Here is a 17813-nt window from a genome sequence, read left to right on the forward strand (position 1 = left end):
GTAATGCAATTTTAGAAGTTCATTTGTTTGTTTCTTTCTCCTACCACTCAAAAATATATTTCCTTTCATATACATACTCCTTTCCCTATACTTGTTACACATCCTAGGAAATTGTTTTTACTATAAATTGATCATAACAGATCAACACAATCCAAAATCAAGTAACAAACCAGTGTATAATACTGTAACAGGTCTATGTGCTGCCTTTCCTAGGGTATGGGCAAAGAAGAGGAGGATGATTGTCAGCTTAAGTATAAGCCTTTGACTTTTCTGGAGAAAGTGACCTTTTAGAAGTTAGGCACTTGGTTTGAATGCCAAGTGTCCTTTATAGTGGCACATATTTCTGTCTCGAGAACGGGATTAAAAATATCTAGTGCACTGTGGTAATGGAACCTCCATGGCATTGTTTAATGAGCAGAAAAACAAGGAACCACCCAATGAGCTGAAATGTGTGTTCATCTTCAAATGTGTAACACTGTGCTGCACAACAAATACCAATGTGGCTAAATCTGATACTTTTAGCTTTCATTTCAAACTAAAAGAGATACTCAGTTCAGTTACATACAATTGTCTTGAGTTCAGTGTACTTTAAAGGAACTTTAATGACTGTTGAATAGAGAAATGCCTAATGCATTATTTTAAAGTCAGTATGTTTTGATTTTCCTTTTTTAATTTTTAGAGTGAACTGGAAAAGGAATACATTAACTACAAAAAAAAGGATGGCAGACAGCTACTGTTTCGAAGTGATATGACACTGAGCACTATAAGCAGATTTTTAAAAAAATGTTTATATTTAGGAGGATCAACAAATTTTATGTATTATTTCCCATCACTTCCTTATCCTACTGAATCACTTCACCTCTCTGTGTGCATTTACGTTTATCATCTCCTCACCTGAATAATTGGAGTTCCTGTGTGTTTTCATTTAGCAAATTATCTTTGTTCTTTTTCCCTTTTTACAGTAAGTTGATGTTTCTACTTCAACTTTTCAGGCACAGGTACCTTTGGACGTGTTCATCTGGTGAGAGAAAAAATGGGCAAGCGTTACTTTGCACTGAAAGTTATGAGCATTCCTGATGTCATTCGACTGAAGCAAGAGCAACATGTGCACAATGAAAAGTCTGTCTTGAAAGAAGTCAACCACCCATTTTTGATCAGATTGTAAGTTGTTGTATTTTTAAAATTCATTTCAGTCATACAGAAAGTGCATTTAAATTACTCCAGAGTCTCATTGCAAGTTCTTATGTACTTTACTGACATCAAGCATTTAATTTCTATTATGTAATCTAGATTAAAATAGATTTTGGAATAAAGTATGTATTTTAGAAGAATCAAGAATTTAAAATTGAGAGGCATAATTTAAACATTCAAACAATAATTTATTATAAGGTCTTTTCTCTCTCTTATTTTCCCACTGCAGAAGAGACATTTTCTCTTGAAGTGAGGGGAAAATGCTAATGAATTATTAGGACTGGCTCATCAAAATGACTTCTAGAACGATTCTTGATGTTAGAATGGTGATGAAAGTATTTCTACATGTATGTGCTGTAGATACTGGTAAATAGATGAAGATATTCCTAGATTTAAATATCTAGTTTTTTAAAACTTAAGTGAACTATACTTTTGTAAACTTTATTTTTAAAGAGTTTAAATAACTGCAGCACTTCTTTGACTTCGGTATTCCTGTATTTGAGATTGTAAGTGATGGAACCTATTGAGAAGCATGATTTAAACACAGTTCATGAAGAATACTTTTTTTTTTTGTGGAATTGAGGTAATTCTAATGATCCCAATGGTCCCATTGTTAAAGAGAGAAAGAACGTATCCTACTTTTCTGTTCACAGCACCACAGTGCTTCTTGTGTGTCTGAGTCCACATCTGTTAATGGGATAATGAAACATCTGGTAATTGCAGAGTTAATTTCCATTTATATTTTCTCATGCATGGATACAGGGCTGGCTATTAACCAAGATATGTTTCCATTTATCTGCCTTAATCAGTTTTACATAAAATTAGACAAAATTAACCTTAGTTAATCTAGCTGCAGGGAGTGCAGCTTCCTCCCAGGGTTAAGAAAGTATCAGAGGGAAAAGAAGAAGGAACAGCATGGTAGTCATCCAGAAGATGGAATGAGCCCTGCAGGAGGAGGCTTTTTCCCTGGTGTGGTGTTGGCATTTTCCAGCATCATGATGCTGTTAGTTTCCAGCTAGTGTTCAGAAATCCTGTGTGTGGCGTAGTATCAGTAAGATGAGTTTTAGAGTGTGCAGAGATTGAGATTCATGGAAGAAAGCAAGATGGATAGGCTGAGTACATCTGATTAGACGGGTTGAAATATGGATGGAACAGGGGGAACAGGATGTTTTATGTTTATCTATGTACATTTGTAAATTCTTTAAGAGAAAACCCTACCATAACCAACAAGGAAACTGCCAAATAAACCCCATGTCAGTAGGTCTGTGTGTCAGAACAGCAGGAATGGAGAAACTTGGGTGAGATGTCAGAGACAGGGATGGGAGGATTCATGTTCATACAGAAGTGATCAAAAATCCAAACAGGTGAGTTTTCCTGGATTTCATTCACACCTTATTTACAAAATAACGGATTTTTTGAGTTGCCAAGGGATGCAACTCAAATAGTTCAGTTTGTGTGCAAGGCAAATATTCTTCATGTCTTCTACAGCTCTGCCTTTTCTGTTGAAATGTCCAATGATATGTTGCATCAGCTGTGCTCATGTAATTGTCTATGTGATGCCTTTTTTCCTTGGCAGAGGAGACTCCAAGCAATGCAGCTAAAGTGAGGTGGTTAAAATTTAGGTCACAACAATATTTATGTGCTTTAGGTTAAACAAGCCTTTGTGGGTGATTATCACTAGAGTGTATGACAAATAGCACTTTCTGCAGCTTTTTGTCACACACGAAAAGCTTTTTTCAGCTACCCCCTGCCCAATATATGTTTGGGGTTTTTTTCTGTTAGTTACTATAAGTGTTTAACAAAAATGAGGAAGAAACTTTATAGTTCATAGTTATTAGTTTATATTTAGTTTATACTAGTTTATTAGTTAACTATAGTTTATAGTTATTGCATTTAAAGTATGTTATCTACGTGGTCTGGTTTTTATGTTTTCAGTTAGCTTCGCCATCTTAAACACTGATGGTATTTTCCTGGTTGCAAAACAGGGAGGAATAGGTGTCAGTGCAGCATATTATTTCAGGATTTTATGATGGAAAATTATAAAGTAATACTGCATGTAATTCATTTCTGGTGTTTGGAAATTCCATGTATCTTCCTATATGTAAAGAGTCCTATTTTTTTTTTTTCCCTTTTCCTGTTATTTTTGAGAAATACCTATTCTGTATATAGGGAGGTACAGTGTTTCTGTAGACACTGGAATTACTCATCTACGTACAATTTTTTCTTAAACGCTTCTTAGGTGCTTTTGCAACAACTGATCACAGGAGATTCCTAGGCAATCTTTACTGACGTGTTTGAATAACATGTCATACTACTGTGGTGCAGCTTATTACAGTGAGGTGTAATGTTGACCTGTTTTTGAAGAGAACAAGAATTAATAAAAATCAACTATGTCTTGTGGTCGTGTAAGCTAAAACAGGTTGTTTGTAGGAGTTCACAATGGCATCCACAGTTTATGTAGTAAAGCTGAATTGTACAGTTAATGATACCACACATTATTCTAATCACAGCTTTTGTGATTTTTTTTCTTTTTTTTGTATTAAATTACCATTTAAAGCAATCTGAACTGCAAGTACTGAAGTTCTTCGTTTTGCTCTTTTTCATGTATACCAAATAATATATCCATTTTTCTGTGGATAGACAAACCTTTGAGTCAACTGTTGAAGAAATTAATTCCAGTAAAAATTCTGTGCTTAATGTATATGTAGGTATTCCATTTTTGTCCCTCTGTATTGTCAGATTTTGCTCTTCCTCTCCCATAAATGTGGTTTACTTTGTTGCACCCACTCCTGCTCTTCTTTCATTGTTTATTGTAGATACAGCTTTGCCTAATTACCTTAAATACATTTGCAGAGTGTTTTTGCATGGTCGATAAAGATACTGTGAACATCACATCATCAGTAGCCAATTAATGATGTTGATGACTGTGATAGGGAAGAAGTTCCATAAAAGCAGAAAGCAAGCTGGACTCTGCTTTCTCCATCACTGATGGAATGGAAGAACTGTAGCTGATGTCTGTTACTCAGTCTTATTTCCTGGGTTTCCTCAGTGCTGGTATCAAAAATAAAATCTTCCTGAATAAAAGTCATTCGTGTGTTAGGGAGCTCAGTTTGCTCTGCTTATCTTTCCTGAGGCTCTGTGCCCTGATTAAGCACAAGGTACTTGTGATACTGCAGAAGCACTGACTAGAAGCTAAAGTAGCTTCTGTTCTTGTATCACTGTATCAATAAGTAGGTAAGGATACAGTGTTCTCTACCTTTTATTATGAAATTAGGGATTGTTCTTTGTTTTAAATGGTAGTGTGCTTTAAGATGTTACCAGATACTTCCTTCTTCTTTAACGTTGAGCTACATTGAGGGTTGTGGTATGTGAGTTGTTTAATGTAGATAGAAAGAAAAACAGCATAATTTAGGGGAATGTGGAAGACAAGATTCCTGTATTCTATAATGAAGCATTTTAAAGCCATGTATCATTTTCTTTCTTCTTTACATGTTCTTTACGTGGCTCTGACTACCACAAAAATAGCTCTTAAACAAAAGGTGGCAGTCTGAGGAGTGGAAGGTACCTATCCTTAGATTAATTCTGAGGTACAGAAATGAATCTTGTTTTGCTGTCATTTTTGCTTTTCTATTGCTTTTGTGAAAGATGCCATAGAAGAGCAAGCATTGGCATCTGATGCTTTAGTTGGGATTGTGTATCTCATGGGAAGAAGGGATAGGAGGGGAGAAGGATCACTCTTTGATGTCTGGTTTTGAACATGTTGTCATGAAAGTCTTTACAAAAGCAGATTCTGCCTACCACCATCACTTTGGCAATGCCTGATAATATGAAATGTAAGGTGTGTAAAAAATGTGTAGTCTTTATATCAAGTCAGTTGTCTGGTGCTTAGAAGAGACCTGTTTTGTATGATGACACAGAATGTATCAATTTTTTTTCTTGGCCTGTGCTGTACTTATCCTCAACTATCTGGTTTACATTGCAGGTTAAGCAGCTACTTGAATGTCTTAACGTAATCCTGATGACTTCTTGGGGGTTCAATATTTGCAGGCAGGGAATCAGAAATCACTTATGTACATGGTTGGGTCAGCAGAGGCCATTTTACAGACATCTACTTGTAAAGCAAATCAGAGACATAATTTCTTTATTCAATAAAATAATACTTTTATTACAGATTTTGGACCAACCACGATGAACGTTTTTTATATATGTTAATGGAATATGTGCCAGGAGGAGAACTTTTTAGTTACCTGCGCAACATGGGGCGTTTCAACAACAGCACAGGACTGTTTTACTCGACAGAAATTATTTGTGCAATAGAATACCTGCACTCCAAAGAAATCGTTTACAGAGACTTAAAACCTGAAAATATATTACTAGACAAAGAAGGACATATCAAGCTTACTGACTTTGGATTTGCAAAAAAACTGGTGGACAGGTGAGTGGGGTTTTGTTATGGTAATTACGTTTTGCATGCTAAACAGTTAGAAAAAAAGTTTGATTTCAGGTGCTCAGCATTTCATTTAGCACTCCATGTGGTTCACTTATGTCAAATCCCTTAATATGAAGGAAATTACCATCTTACAGTGACTGTTTGGAAACCAGTAATAACCCCTTAGGTATAACAAGGAGGAATATCACACACAAGCAACCAGAGAAAAATATTTTTATTTTTCTGCTTTTGTATATTTAAGTTTTCAGCAGTCGTGTTGTAAAAAGTTCCCTTTTAGAGATTTTTGAAGTGTAGGAATAACATTTTAAAATGGGATATGGTGGTTTCAGTAGCCTGTTGCTAAAATGAAACTGCAAAAATCTAGACAGAAACCATAAGGCCAGCTTCAGCAGGACTGATCTATTTAAATCTAGCTTCTATATTGCTGTCGGTTTTAGTTTAAAATTTAAAATATGTAAACTTCTTTGATAATGTGGAGGCTCCCCCCCAGCCCAGTGATTTCTCAATTCTCGCTCTTCGGACAGCTCTTCCAAGACCATAATACATGTTTTTAAGAGTAAGCAAGAGCATTGGGATTCAAGAAAAGGGAGGTAAAACCTCCTGTCGTATCAGGAAAGCGGTGTGACAAGGTTTGGTGTTACGCCTTTGAGTCATCTCTTGAGGGATACCATATTTGATTGTTCTGGTTGAGGCAGTGTCGTGGTGAGTTAGGTGTTACGTAGGTGCTCATCCTCTTCAGTCATCAGCCTGTTTGATGCTGCTTTTGCAACAAACGGGTCCCGGTGTGAGGAGAGTTCTACAAGATCAATTTGAAAGGAGAGTGGATCTGAGGAAGCTGCTTAGTAGATCCCTTATGAAGTAAAAGTCAGATGAGACAAATCCAATCACAAAATGTAATGAAAAGTTCTATTCACCTTTAAGGTCTGAAAATCTGTTTTAAAACCATAGAATTTTATTATGAACGCATTTGAATTCAGTTTCCACTGCCCAAGCAAAAAGGCCTACAAATTCTGGCCTTTTATTTTAATACTTTGTTTTTAAATCAAAATAACTTTTTGCGGGAAGAGGTTACAAACATCCAAGTAAGAAAGTAGTACAATCTCTTTGTAAGACGTTTTCATACAAATTCTTATGACTTGCATTAACATGTAAATACTGCCACTTAGTGGTAGTTCCTATTTTGTGGGTTTAGGTCACAAGAGAAGTAACCTTCGTTAAATAAGGTGATAGTTCACATCAGAGTATATTTTTCAACTTGGAAGATGAATCTCTAAGAGTAAATTTGTTCAAATATATTTTAGGATATTAAACTAAGTTACCACTACTGGTTTTAATTGGGTTTGTGTTCCCTATATTGCTTGGAGAGCAGTGAAGTTGATCAGTTTGTATTGAATTGAATCATGGAACATTATAGTAGTTTTATATTCATAGCTGATACCTTCAAATGTACAACAGGTAACATAAATACAGACCATAAAATTGGAATGAGCAAAGACATTCTCAATTAGAGCACAGGTAGTTAACCTGTGCTAATCTGGTTTAGCTTTTTGTGTTACTGGGTTTTTTTGGAACTACGTAATATTCTCACCACTAGCTGAAGTAATCATCAGGACACTGGTTTTGTCACTGTAAATATACACAGTTATCAGCCTTTTATCTATTAATGCACTCCAGTAGGTGCTTTTGTTTATGGCATAGCCTATTTGATCAAAAGTATAGGACATATTTTGTCATTTTTATTCATGGCAAACATCTGTACACATGACTCTTAGGTGTATAGATGTCAGTGAGTGTATAGATGTGTGCATGTATACAGTATTCATGAACTGCAAAAAGAAGTCATGAAGTATTTATGTTTTTCAAACATTGTGAGGTAACCTGCTCTCAGGATCAGCAAAGACATTCCTAGAAAGAAGATACAGTACGTAAATCAAAAGATGGTCTGCACGAGATTTTGGTTACAATTGCACATTCCAAATACATAATGCTTCACACTAATGATTGTGTAGCTGCCTAATTGACATTTTTCTGTACACATTTTCCTTTTTTCCCATTACCATGTGTGAAGGGATGAAATGTTCACCATGTCGCCCTGCAGTTAAGCTGCTCTTTAGAAAGAGTGTCTGGCTCGTAGCTCATGTTCCCGCTGTGGAAAGCAGCCTGCACCTGTACCTTCTTATTAGTACAATTTCTGAAGGGCTAGGCTCTTAATATTTTCTTGTTAGAGACAGAGAAAAGAGAGGAGGTTTTCTTTGCTCCTTCTGTTCTTTGTTGGTATGTCCTTCTGTTTATCCTTGTTCCTCCCTTTTTACTCATAGTGTATGTGTAAAAATTCTAAATTTTTCTCCAAAACAGTTTGTCTTTGCCTCAGCTGCTGTTTATTTCTTCTCTTTTCCACCTTGATGTTGCTTAACAGAAGACTTAATAACCTTTTCAGTTTCTTGTAAGTACATTCATATAAAATAGATGTGCTACTACTTTTAAAAGGGGGCAATGTCAAGAAGAAAGATGGGGAGGGGGTTTTTATAAATTACTGTTACCTGAAGGCTGTGAAAAGGATTTCCTTTGACCTTTGCAACTGTTACATTTTTCTCTTTCTGAAAAGCATATACCTCTTTTTGGGTATAGTATTTTCACTGAAAATTTTTTCTGATCCGATTTCCTTTTTTTGTGTGGTTTTCGGTAGGGTTTTTTTGGTTTGGTTTGGGGTTTTCTGGGGGGGGAATTAATTCCCGTGTTCTTTCAGAGAAGCACAAAACTAATCTGCATGGAATTTCATGGATTTTTTATGGACAGGTTTCACTCAGAAAGTTATAAAAGTTTTAGGTAAAATTAAGACTTGAGTTATTTTTTTTCTGGAATGTTATTCACTGTTAATTTTAGTTTTTTCAGTTTACGTTCCTAAAAAATTTACCTGTGAGTCTTTCTAGAAACTTGAGAAGTGATTAGTCTTAAACATACTTGGGATAGTTCTGCACTGTTGCTTAAGCTGGATGTGCTTCATGACTGTTCTACACAGTGGATTGAACAGAAAAAGACTAAGACACAGTAAGTCTAGTTTGCAAAGTGTATAGTTTGTCGCTGTAGAAGGAAGCAGGAATGTCTTGAAGAACAAACTTTCGTCAGCTGGATACAAAGCAGTCTTTATTAAATATAATTATAGAGAAACTGCCAGAATACCAAGACAAACGTTGTTAATCTGGTTCCTATGCAGAAAAGCTTGTCAAGTACTACAGAGATGGATGCTGAATGGTGTAGAATGCTAAAACGTATTAACCATCGAGACTTAACTTCTTCACACAGTACTCTTCAAAAGTTTCACAAACTTACTTTGTAGCTTACCTTTGTAACCAATGTAGATTCTTTATTTTATTTCATGTTTTAAAATTACATGTTCAACCTTATCAATTATCATTTACCTGTACTTCAGCTTTTATCTTGAAAATTCAGTGTCATGAATATTTTGTAGCAGTCTAAAGGGAACAGTCTATTCTTACTTTTTTGCATTGTAATTTTTCTTCAAAAAAGTTATCTGAAGTTTCAGATGAATATGCAATAGTCACAAAATAGTAATGATAAAAAAAATTAAAATACTATCTTTTTGTAGCATTTACTTGATGTGTTTTCCAAAATACTGAATAGTTTGTTTCATGACCAGCAGAAGACGAAACAGAAGTCATGATCTTACGGCACAAATACACATCTTAAAAAAGAACATGAGCTTCTTCCAAGTTTTTGTGTAGCTAGTAAACATAAATTTCTTGATTGAAATTAAGGAAGTGGTTAACCTGGTGGTAATGAATTTTATTTCCTAATGCAGCTAGGAGACTTCAAGTTACGTTGGCCTTTATTCAGTTTTCCTCTTGCTTCAATAAAAACACAGTAAAACTGTTAGCTGCTTCACTTGCACAGCTGGCTAAATCAGTATGATTAAGTCACATGATGGATACAGCTTTTTAAATTTGGGAGAGGGAGAAATACTTCATTTTAAAAGATGACAGAGCTTTGCTGTTATTCTTCATTTTGTAGTCCTGATCTAGGTAACTGCTAGATGGCAGTAGTGTAAAGCAGCAATGTATGTGAGAATTCAGTATGCTCGATTTGGAAAATAAGAGTTTATGGTTTTTAGACAAATTTATGATAAAAATTAAATATGTATTCTTTACACTTGCAAATGTAGTTTCAAGAACCTTGAAGCACATTGGACGCAAGGTGTGCTTAACACTTCTGACAGTTTAGCTGGAGTAATTTGGTTTTCGCCGTAGTAAAATGAAGCTTAAAGAAGTTCAAGTCATAATTCTTTATTTAAAGCCTTAACTGACTGTACAGCTTCTCTTTCTTTATCTTAACTGTTTTTATGAATCAAGGCTAAGGCTTAAAAAAAACCAACCAAACAAAAAAACATCCCAAAAACTTCCTTTAAAATATTTCAGAGAATCATGGAATATGCTGAGTTGGAAGGCACCCATCAGAATCATCGAATCCAACTCCTGGCCTGGTGCAGGACACCCCCAGGAGTCATACCATGTGCCTGAGAACATTGTCCAAGCACTTTTTGAACTTTCTTAGGCTTGGTGCTGTGATCACTTCCCTGGGGAGCCTGTTCCAGTGCCCAGCCACCCTCTGGGTGAAAAACCTTTCCCTGATATCCAACCTAAACCTCCCCTGACTCAGCCTCAGGCCATTTCTTTGAGTCCTGTCGCTGGTCACAAGAGTGAAGAGATCAGTACCTGCCCCTCTGCTTCCTCTTGTGAGGATGTTGAAGACCACAATGAGATCTCCTCTTGGTCTCTTCTTCTCCAGGCTGAACAGACCAAGTGACCTCAGCCTCTCCTCATAAGGCTTCCCCTCCAGACCCTTCACCATCTTTGTTGTCCTCCTTGGGACATTCTCTGGTAGCTTAATGTGTTTTTTTACATTGTGGTGCCCAAAACTGAACACAGGACTGAAGGTGAGGCTGTGTCAGCACAGAGTAGGGTGGAACAATCATCTTCCCTACATTCTCAGAAAAAAAGAAGTTGAGTTAGTATTACTTCTAAAGGTGATTGCTATTCATCTTACTGCATTTGTTCAGAGGTGTTTTACGAGTTTGGTTGGAGAAAATTCTTCCTGTCACAAATACTCAGAGGGTTTTTTTGGTGCAAGTTAGAAATCATGTGTAGTGATCGTTTGTGACTATATTCTTTGTCATACTTTACTAGAACTCCTTTTAAAATGTGATACACTTTTCTTTCTTATTCTGTGCTGTGATTTCAATTTCTCTTGAACTGGTAGCACATTTTCAAAGTTCCATCTTCTGACTTCATGTTGGGTGTTGGGGAGGATGAAACAGGAAAACCTTGGAAATATGATTGCCTGACAAAAGATTTTGGGAATATGAAAACTACAGGCAACATCGAAATGAAAGCCACTTTTGAAATACCAGGTCTTAGTTACTGAACAACTAGAAAACAATGGTATGGCCACTGAAGTAATCCCCTCTTGATGGAACAATACCCTCTGCTTGCAAACAGGTCCAAGGGTCAGAGCAGACCCTACTAGCTCAGCAGAAGGGGTCCAAAGAGTAGTTTTTAGAAGTTAAGATGTAACACTCTATGGTAATATAAGGACTCTTATAGGCTGTATGTAAATGCTATAGGATTTGTATCTTGTATTAGATTGGTTAGTGACAATTAGAATATTCAGTACAGAAGATGATTTATTGTATTGTAACCAGGACTTCAGACATTCTCTCTTCTCTATTCCTCTCTTCCACTTCTACTCTTACTTCCACTCTTGCTCTTACACCCTCTCTCTCTCTCTCACCTGCTTACTCTCTTGGGCCTGCTCAGAGCTGAGTCAGGCAGCTCTGAGCAGTGCCCCAATACCCACGCCCTTTACAATAAACCGACTGTGTCCCAAGACCTGCCTATAGAGATCTCCATCCGTCTCCGTCCCGACCGAACCCGCCCGTAACCTACAGTTGGGGAAGGGTAATTTATTCAAAATGAGAGCATATTTTTTTCTCAAGTGTACATTTAAACCTAAATCAAGGGAGCGAAGCCAGGCAAATTGTACTTGGGCATTTTTACAAAGAATCACGTTTCTGGAAGAAATTATTTCAGAATATTCTTCTTTTCAAATGTAATTTGGTCTTCATAAACCTAACTGCTTAGCTTCAGTTTGTTTTGTTTCTTTATAGAATTTGAGCCTCAGTTAGTTAGCAATATAACAGTTTTATTCTGACCTTACCATAGAAAGCTATGACTAAAAAGGACTTTAAAATATATCAAAAAAATGTATTGCCTACTTATCTCACACTTGCGTAACTATACCTTGTAAATGTTGTAAATAACTAAAAATACAAAACGTTTACCTTTTAGTGACTATTGTGGAAGTGACGATAGGTTAGATTCCAATACTCTTTGAAAAACTTTACCTAGATCATAAAACAAATAATCTTTGATTTTCACTTGTTTAAACTACTACTTCTTCAAAAACTCCCTCCTTCCCTTTTTTTTAATTAAGCTTTGTTTTGCTGGAGAAGGCCAATAAGCTTGTCTTCTGCTGGGCCTGTCAGAAGTAGTCCATGAACTTCCAGGGTCTACAGCTTACAGAGTGAAAAACACTGTCAATAATTCAAAGCAATGTGTAGTCTGCTGGGTAGAGTACCACACCACCAGCTGGGAAACTCAGTACACAGATATTTTATGCAGACAGGAAGTTTCTTAATTTGCGTATATCTCTGTTCCAGGAGAATTGGAGAAGATCATCAAAGCAATCTGTTTAGATCTTGTAGAGGCCTTTCTTATTTCTCTGTTTCTTTATACAGTAAATACATAGGTATATGCTGGGTACTTCTTATGTGTGTGTTTGGTTTTTCCTATTACTGTTGTTTCAGTTTCACTTTGATCTGCTTTTGTTGTTTGTTTTGTGTTTTTATTTTTCTTTCTTTTGTTCCCAGAACGTGGACACTCTGTGGCACTCCTGAGTACCTTGCACCAGAAGTTATACAAAGTAAAGGCCATGGAAGAGCTGTGGATTGGTGGGCCCTAGGAATTCTTATATTTGAGATGTTGTCGGGGTAAGTGATAATTACTATATCACAGCAATATTATGTAATACAGAATTATTTGCTAGTTCTGTTTACGATATTTGGATTAGCAAATTTGGGTTAAATTTATTACTGATATGCCAGTTTAATTTCTGCCTTTGAAGAAAGGAATTGGGAAGCTGTACAAAAGAACATATATCACTGTTGTTATGGGAATGTTTTAGGTTTTTGAATTCATTGGTTTTGTTTGTTGTTTTGGTTTTGGGTTTTCTGTTTAGTCTGTGGTTTTTTTGTTCGTTTGTTTTTGTTTTACTTAAGACTTTCTTAACAGCTTCTCTTTTCCTTATCTGTTTTGGAAATTCAAGTTTTGTCAAAGTTCAAATTTTTATTCATAAAATCATTTCTATTTAAAGGGAAAAGAACAGAACAACTTCTGTAATTAATTTTCAGCATAGTGAAATCCTAGTTCCACTGGGAACTTCAGTCTGTAAAAATGCATAGTGGCGAGTAGGAAAACTTTTATTGATACAGTTGTTATTGCAACTGAGCTCTGGTTTTCTTTAACCCAGAGGAAGAACAGGGGAAAGCTTTATAGGTCGGTTTGAAATCAGTTTGCTCAAATGCTACTTTTGGTGTTTTGGAATTTGTTTGATAAACAATGTTTCCAGAAGATACAAATTCAAACTGAAGAAACAGTCTGGCTTTAGTATAATTAACTGTTTGTGACTTGTTAGTATTATTTAGATAAGAGTAATTGTCTCAGTTTGCTCTGATTTCAAAAAATAAATGTTTTTTTCAGTAAAATAACTGATTTAGGGAGAGTGTGTGCTACTTGTGTGCTAAACAAGGCATCCGCATGTTTTTCCCTTTTTTTGTCTTGATTGTGTTGTTTGAAGGTACTTGCAGAAAAAGTTTGGGATTTTTGAAAGCAATTGGCTTTGCTGTGGTGGGTGCTATATGACAAATGCAGATGAAAGCAAGACTTTCATAGCTTACAAAGAAACATAGTATATTTCATCAGTTTGATTTCATAGTTCTTAAAACTTCTGCCTTCTGCTTTACACCTTCTCAGTCCCTGGATGTGTCAGGAGTCCCCTGTGGCCTTTCCTTATAAATCTGCAGCCTTGTAGAATGATCAGAACCAAGTGTCCTTGCTTGGATTTATTCATCCTTTTCTCTATGCAGTACTGTCATTTCAAAGTGGCTTTGGTGACTCTTCCAGTGTTTGGACAAGGTTGTAAGTTTGCCTTAGCAAGTAGTTCCCGTGACGGATGGGTGGTCACTTCAGAGCACTAATCCACTGCATGTACTGCTGTAAAGTCCACCCAATAGCAACACAACTTTATCTCAGCACAGCATTGCTACTCACTGCTTGCTTTCTTTGTGTCCTGAAGGCTTGTATATGTATTGACTTTGACTCTCACGGCAATTTGTGGACAGAAAAGCAATAAAAATATATAATAGTTGCTGGCTGACCCAGGCAGGCTTGGCTGACTGGTCTGATACAAAATGGTTATTTATGTAGGCTGATCTGTACAGAGACGAGGCTTCACCTTTCTTCCATTGCTCCCTGTAAGGTGAGCAGCCCAAGTTGGTCAAAAGAGTCCTTCTCAGAGAGATGAAAGGAACAAGAGATTCCCAGCAGGGTTGTTACCACTAATCTTAGTCCTAGACAGCAGGAAGACTGTAGATAAAAGTGTCTGGTGCTGTAATATGAGCGCAGGTGCTGCAGTCACCCAGCTGTGATTTACCTTCCCGCTATGGGTGTCAGTGGGACCACTCTCTGTTAGGTCTGTGTGGTCGCAATGTAAGTGGATATTGGGCCTTTTTTATTTGCGTGCCTTAAGGAGTCGTTGGTGGGATTCTCTCTGCTAGACCACTAATAGAAACATGGTTTACAAAGTTAACATACTGACTACAGGTGGTAATCAAGCAAGATATTTGGAGTCATTGAGACCTCAAGACTGCAGGGTACTGAAGTATGACTGCTGTACATTCTGCTGAAATATGACTGGTATATATTGTTTGTAAAAAAAGGGAGCAGCTGCCATTGTTTCTATGTTGGGTCTTCTGTGTCTTGACGCCATCTGGCTCAAGGGATGAGACCCGGATTTCAGGGTGGGGGGGATGGGAAGGAGGTGCCTTAATATGAACACTTTGGCCTTTAGAGACTTTTAACCAATAGAGATAGATTCCACTTTTCTAAAAGGCAAGTGAGGTTTTATATAGACTGATTGACAGAGCAGCTGTCTGCTGTGTGTGATATTCTAAGGATTTTTACTACAGTACTTGTATAGACGTGCTCTTCATAATGATTGAATGCTGCTTTGGATAGGGATTCCATCCAACACTAAAAAATAAAACGCAGTAGCATTCAGTTGTTTTCCAAAGCTGGGACAGGGGCTTAACACAAGCTTGTTTTTTTGGGATGTTTGTGTTTGGAGATTTTTTTGTCTGTTTTGGGTTTTTTGAGATGGGCGTCTAGATAGATACTATTTTCTTAGGATTTTTTTGGGGGGGGGGGGGGTTAAAGGAGGGCAGGAATTATGGAATGGTTGTCACAATGAGTGTATGCTTTTAGCATTTCATCAGCTTTTTGCTGTTCTTGGCAATAGTGTTTTGAAGCCCTTTTCCTCACCAACTCAGGATGTGGCTAGATATTTACTATCAAGGCTTTTATTACAGAAGTAGTCCTAGTTAACTTTATCCATCAAAATTCAAAGAAGATTTAAGGAATCTGAAAATATTTGAAGGTGAACAAAACCTGACTTCAAGACTAAGTTACTGTCTGCAAGTAAATTAAGACATTTGATGGTTTTTTCCTGAAGTTAGTTTCTCTGAAGCCCAAAAGCAATTGAAAAGAATTGGTAGATGTGTATGTAAGGAAATGGCCTCTCTAAAAACAAACAAACAATCCCACACCTTCCTGTTCTACAGTGTCTTATTTCCCTAACTTAATCTCCAGAGGCCCATGGAATTCTCATTCTGCACAAACTAGGTTTAAGGCAAGGTCCCATTTAGGTTTAGCATAGTAAGACACAGAAAAGGGAAAGAACAGGGAGAAGCAAGGGTGAGAAAAAATCTTAACAGATGAATAACAGCAAGCTCATAGCATTAATCTAAACAAGCTAAACAAATTGTCAATACACAAGTTGGAACATCTGTTTATTTTGAGTAAATGAGTTCTGTTAAAATTTAATGCAGAGAAAAATATACTTGTTATTTGACATTAGATATGTATAGATATTAGTAATTGTACTGCTATCAGATATGCAGCTGATATGAATTTTGTGGTTTGATGTGGGCTTTGTGGTTTTTGTCTTTGCTTTGCTGGTCATATGTGATGTGCTGGTCTGTCATTTTAGGTAGGTAGTGGTTCCTGTCTGCAGTTTCATATTCTCAGACCTGTGTGTTTCCCCTTGAGGTTCTACAACTTCTGTTCTTCAGACTGTCTTTGAGACTCATGTCCATGCCACTGTTATGCTTCAGTTAACAAAATGAATGGTTTGCAGCTGTTCTCCCATTTACAGAGATGATATTTTTTGTAGCTTCTCTTCCGTTGGTGAAAAGAAGGCAGCTGTTTGTGTTGTGGTGTGAAGAAAGTCTGAAACTCAAGGGGATTTTTGTTGATTTATTAGGTAGCTTCCAGCACAATACTTGCATTGTTTTGTCTGAAATCTGTTGAAGGTTGACATTTACAAAAAGCGTCAAAATCAAGTTACTTGGTTTGTCTGTAAGAAAACTCTGTAATCTTTCAAAGCTGTTCCCATTTTGCCTACAGTTCAAATGCACTTTAGGCAGAATTGCCATAAAATTGCTATACAGCCAAGTGTGATTTAAATTTCTCTCAAGAACTCTAGGCATAGTAATTTTGGATTTTCAAAGTGGGAAAGCAAAGAGCAACTTAAGCATGTAAATATGAAAGAAAATATGTATACTTCTATTCTTCTTGATTTCACACCTCAGTCATGTAGAGTAATCTGCTTACTGCAGCTGGCAGCTTTGTAATACGTAGTTACAAGTTATCATTCTAATTGCTTTATGCATTTATAGTTTCTAATAGGTAATAACAAATAGAAAATTGAGTTTGTCAGCTTGCTGTGGAGACTGTGAAGGATGTTAATATTGCTTGACTAAAAAAGAAACTTTATATGATAGTCTTTCTTGTGTGGGAAAAACTTGTGTATGTTAAATACATACCATGTTTTCCTTGTTCTTGAGTGTCAAAGCAGGAATTTTTAATAACACAAATATTCTTCATGAGATTCTTCCACTTTCCAGTTAGATGGGAAGTAGTTTTTCGTAGAGAAGGTATTCTGGCATTCTGAACACCAGCAAGAAAATGTACTTTAGTCTTTCCCTAACCAGATAGTTTAGTCATGCTTTTCAGTGCTTTGAATTATTACTGGGTTTTTTTTTTTCCCATAAGCCTACAGACAGCTTGTCTTTATTATTCTGGTGGGATTTGATTTTTTCCATGGACGAATTTTGCAGTATTTCAAAGGGAATGCTAATCCATTTGATCATCAGCTGAATAATGAAGAAATTAATACTTCTGAAAACATAATGAATATAATCTATAGTACTTGTTGAGGAATAAGCTAGTTTGAGTACCATAAAATTTAAAAAATAGCCTGAAGTGAGGAAATGTTGTTTTCCTCCTTGTTTTTGTGCTACCAGTGATTTCCAAAGCCACAAGCACTGCATTTGTGTGTGTATGCACACAGTTAAGTTCTCCGAGAAAGTAATTATAAAACATTAGGGAGATGTGAAAATATTTTAATTAAACTGTAATAGTGGTTGGATGTTATTAATATGATCAACACTCAAAACCTGGGGTTTTTTTTAAATTCTGTAGGGATTTTGAGGCAGAAACATAGTAAGAGGGTTGTTTGAGTCATGTTACAGAGGGCAAAGCAGGACTGAGATTAGTGAATGAGTTATTCCATTCCCTTAGAAGGTTTCCTGTGGTAACTTTTAAGAACATGACTGACACTCAAAGCTGTCGGCACCTGGGCTCAGCTGGCTGTACTGATGTACCCTGAGCCTCTTGCAGTACTTGGGGGATGTACTATACGAGAAAAGGAAGCACAGCAGAAAACAGTTCTTACTGTAACTGTACAACAAGAAGTAGTCTCT

At 36.5% G+C, this 17813-nt stretch overlaps 1 protein-coding gene across 2 annotated transcripts in view; it reads left to right on the forward strand.

The window, feature by feature from the left end:
* PRKX (protein kinase X-linked) overlaps nucleotides 1-17813 on the forward strand; it is a 61446-nt gene that overhangs the window by 24591 nt on the left and 19042 nt on the right. For both annotated transcript variants that reach the window (XM_042038372.1, XM_042038365.1), the window contains exons 2-4: nucleotides 993-1161; nucleotides 5363-5626; nucleotides 12585-12704. In XM_042038372.1, the coding sequence (XP_041894306.1) occupies nucleotides 993-1161; nucleotides 5363-5626; nucleotides 12585-12704 (553 nt within the window). The remainder of the gene's footprint in view (nucleotides 1-992; nucleotides 1162-5362; nucleotides 5627-12584; nucleotides 12705-17813) is intronic.

The sequence above is a fragment of the Corvus kubaryi genome, unplaced genomic scaffold (assembly GCF_017639235.1).
Source record: "Corvus kubaryi isolate FWS band 111438036 unplaced genomic scaffold, C.kubaryi_AGA036_p1.0 133, whole genome shotgun sequence".
NCBI classification, from domain to species: Eukaryota; Metazoa; Chordata; class Aves; order Passeriformes; family Corvidae; genus Corvus; species Corvus kubaryi.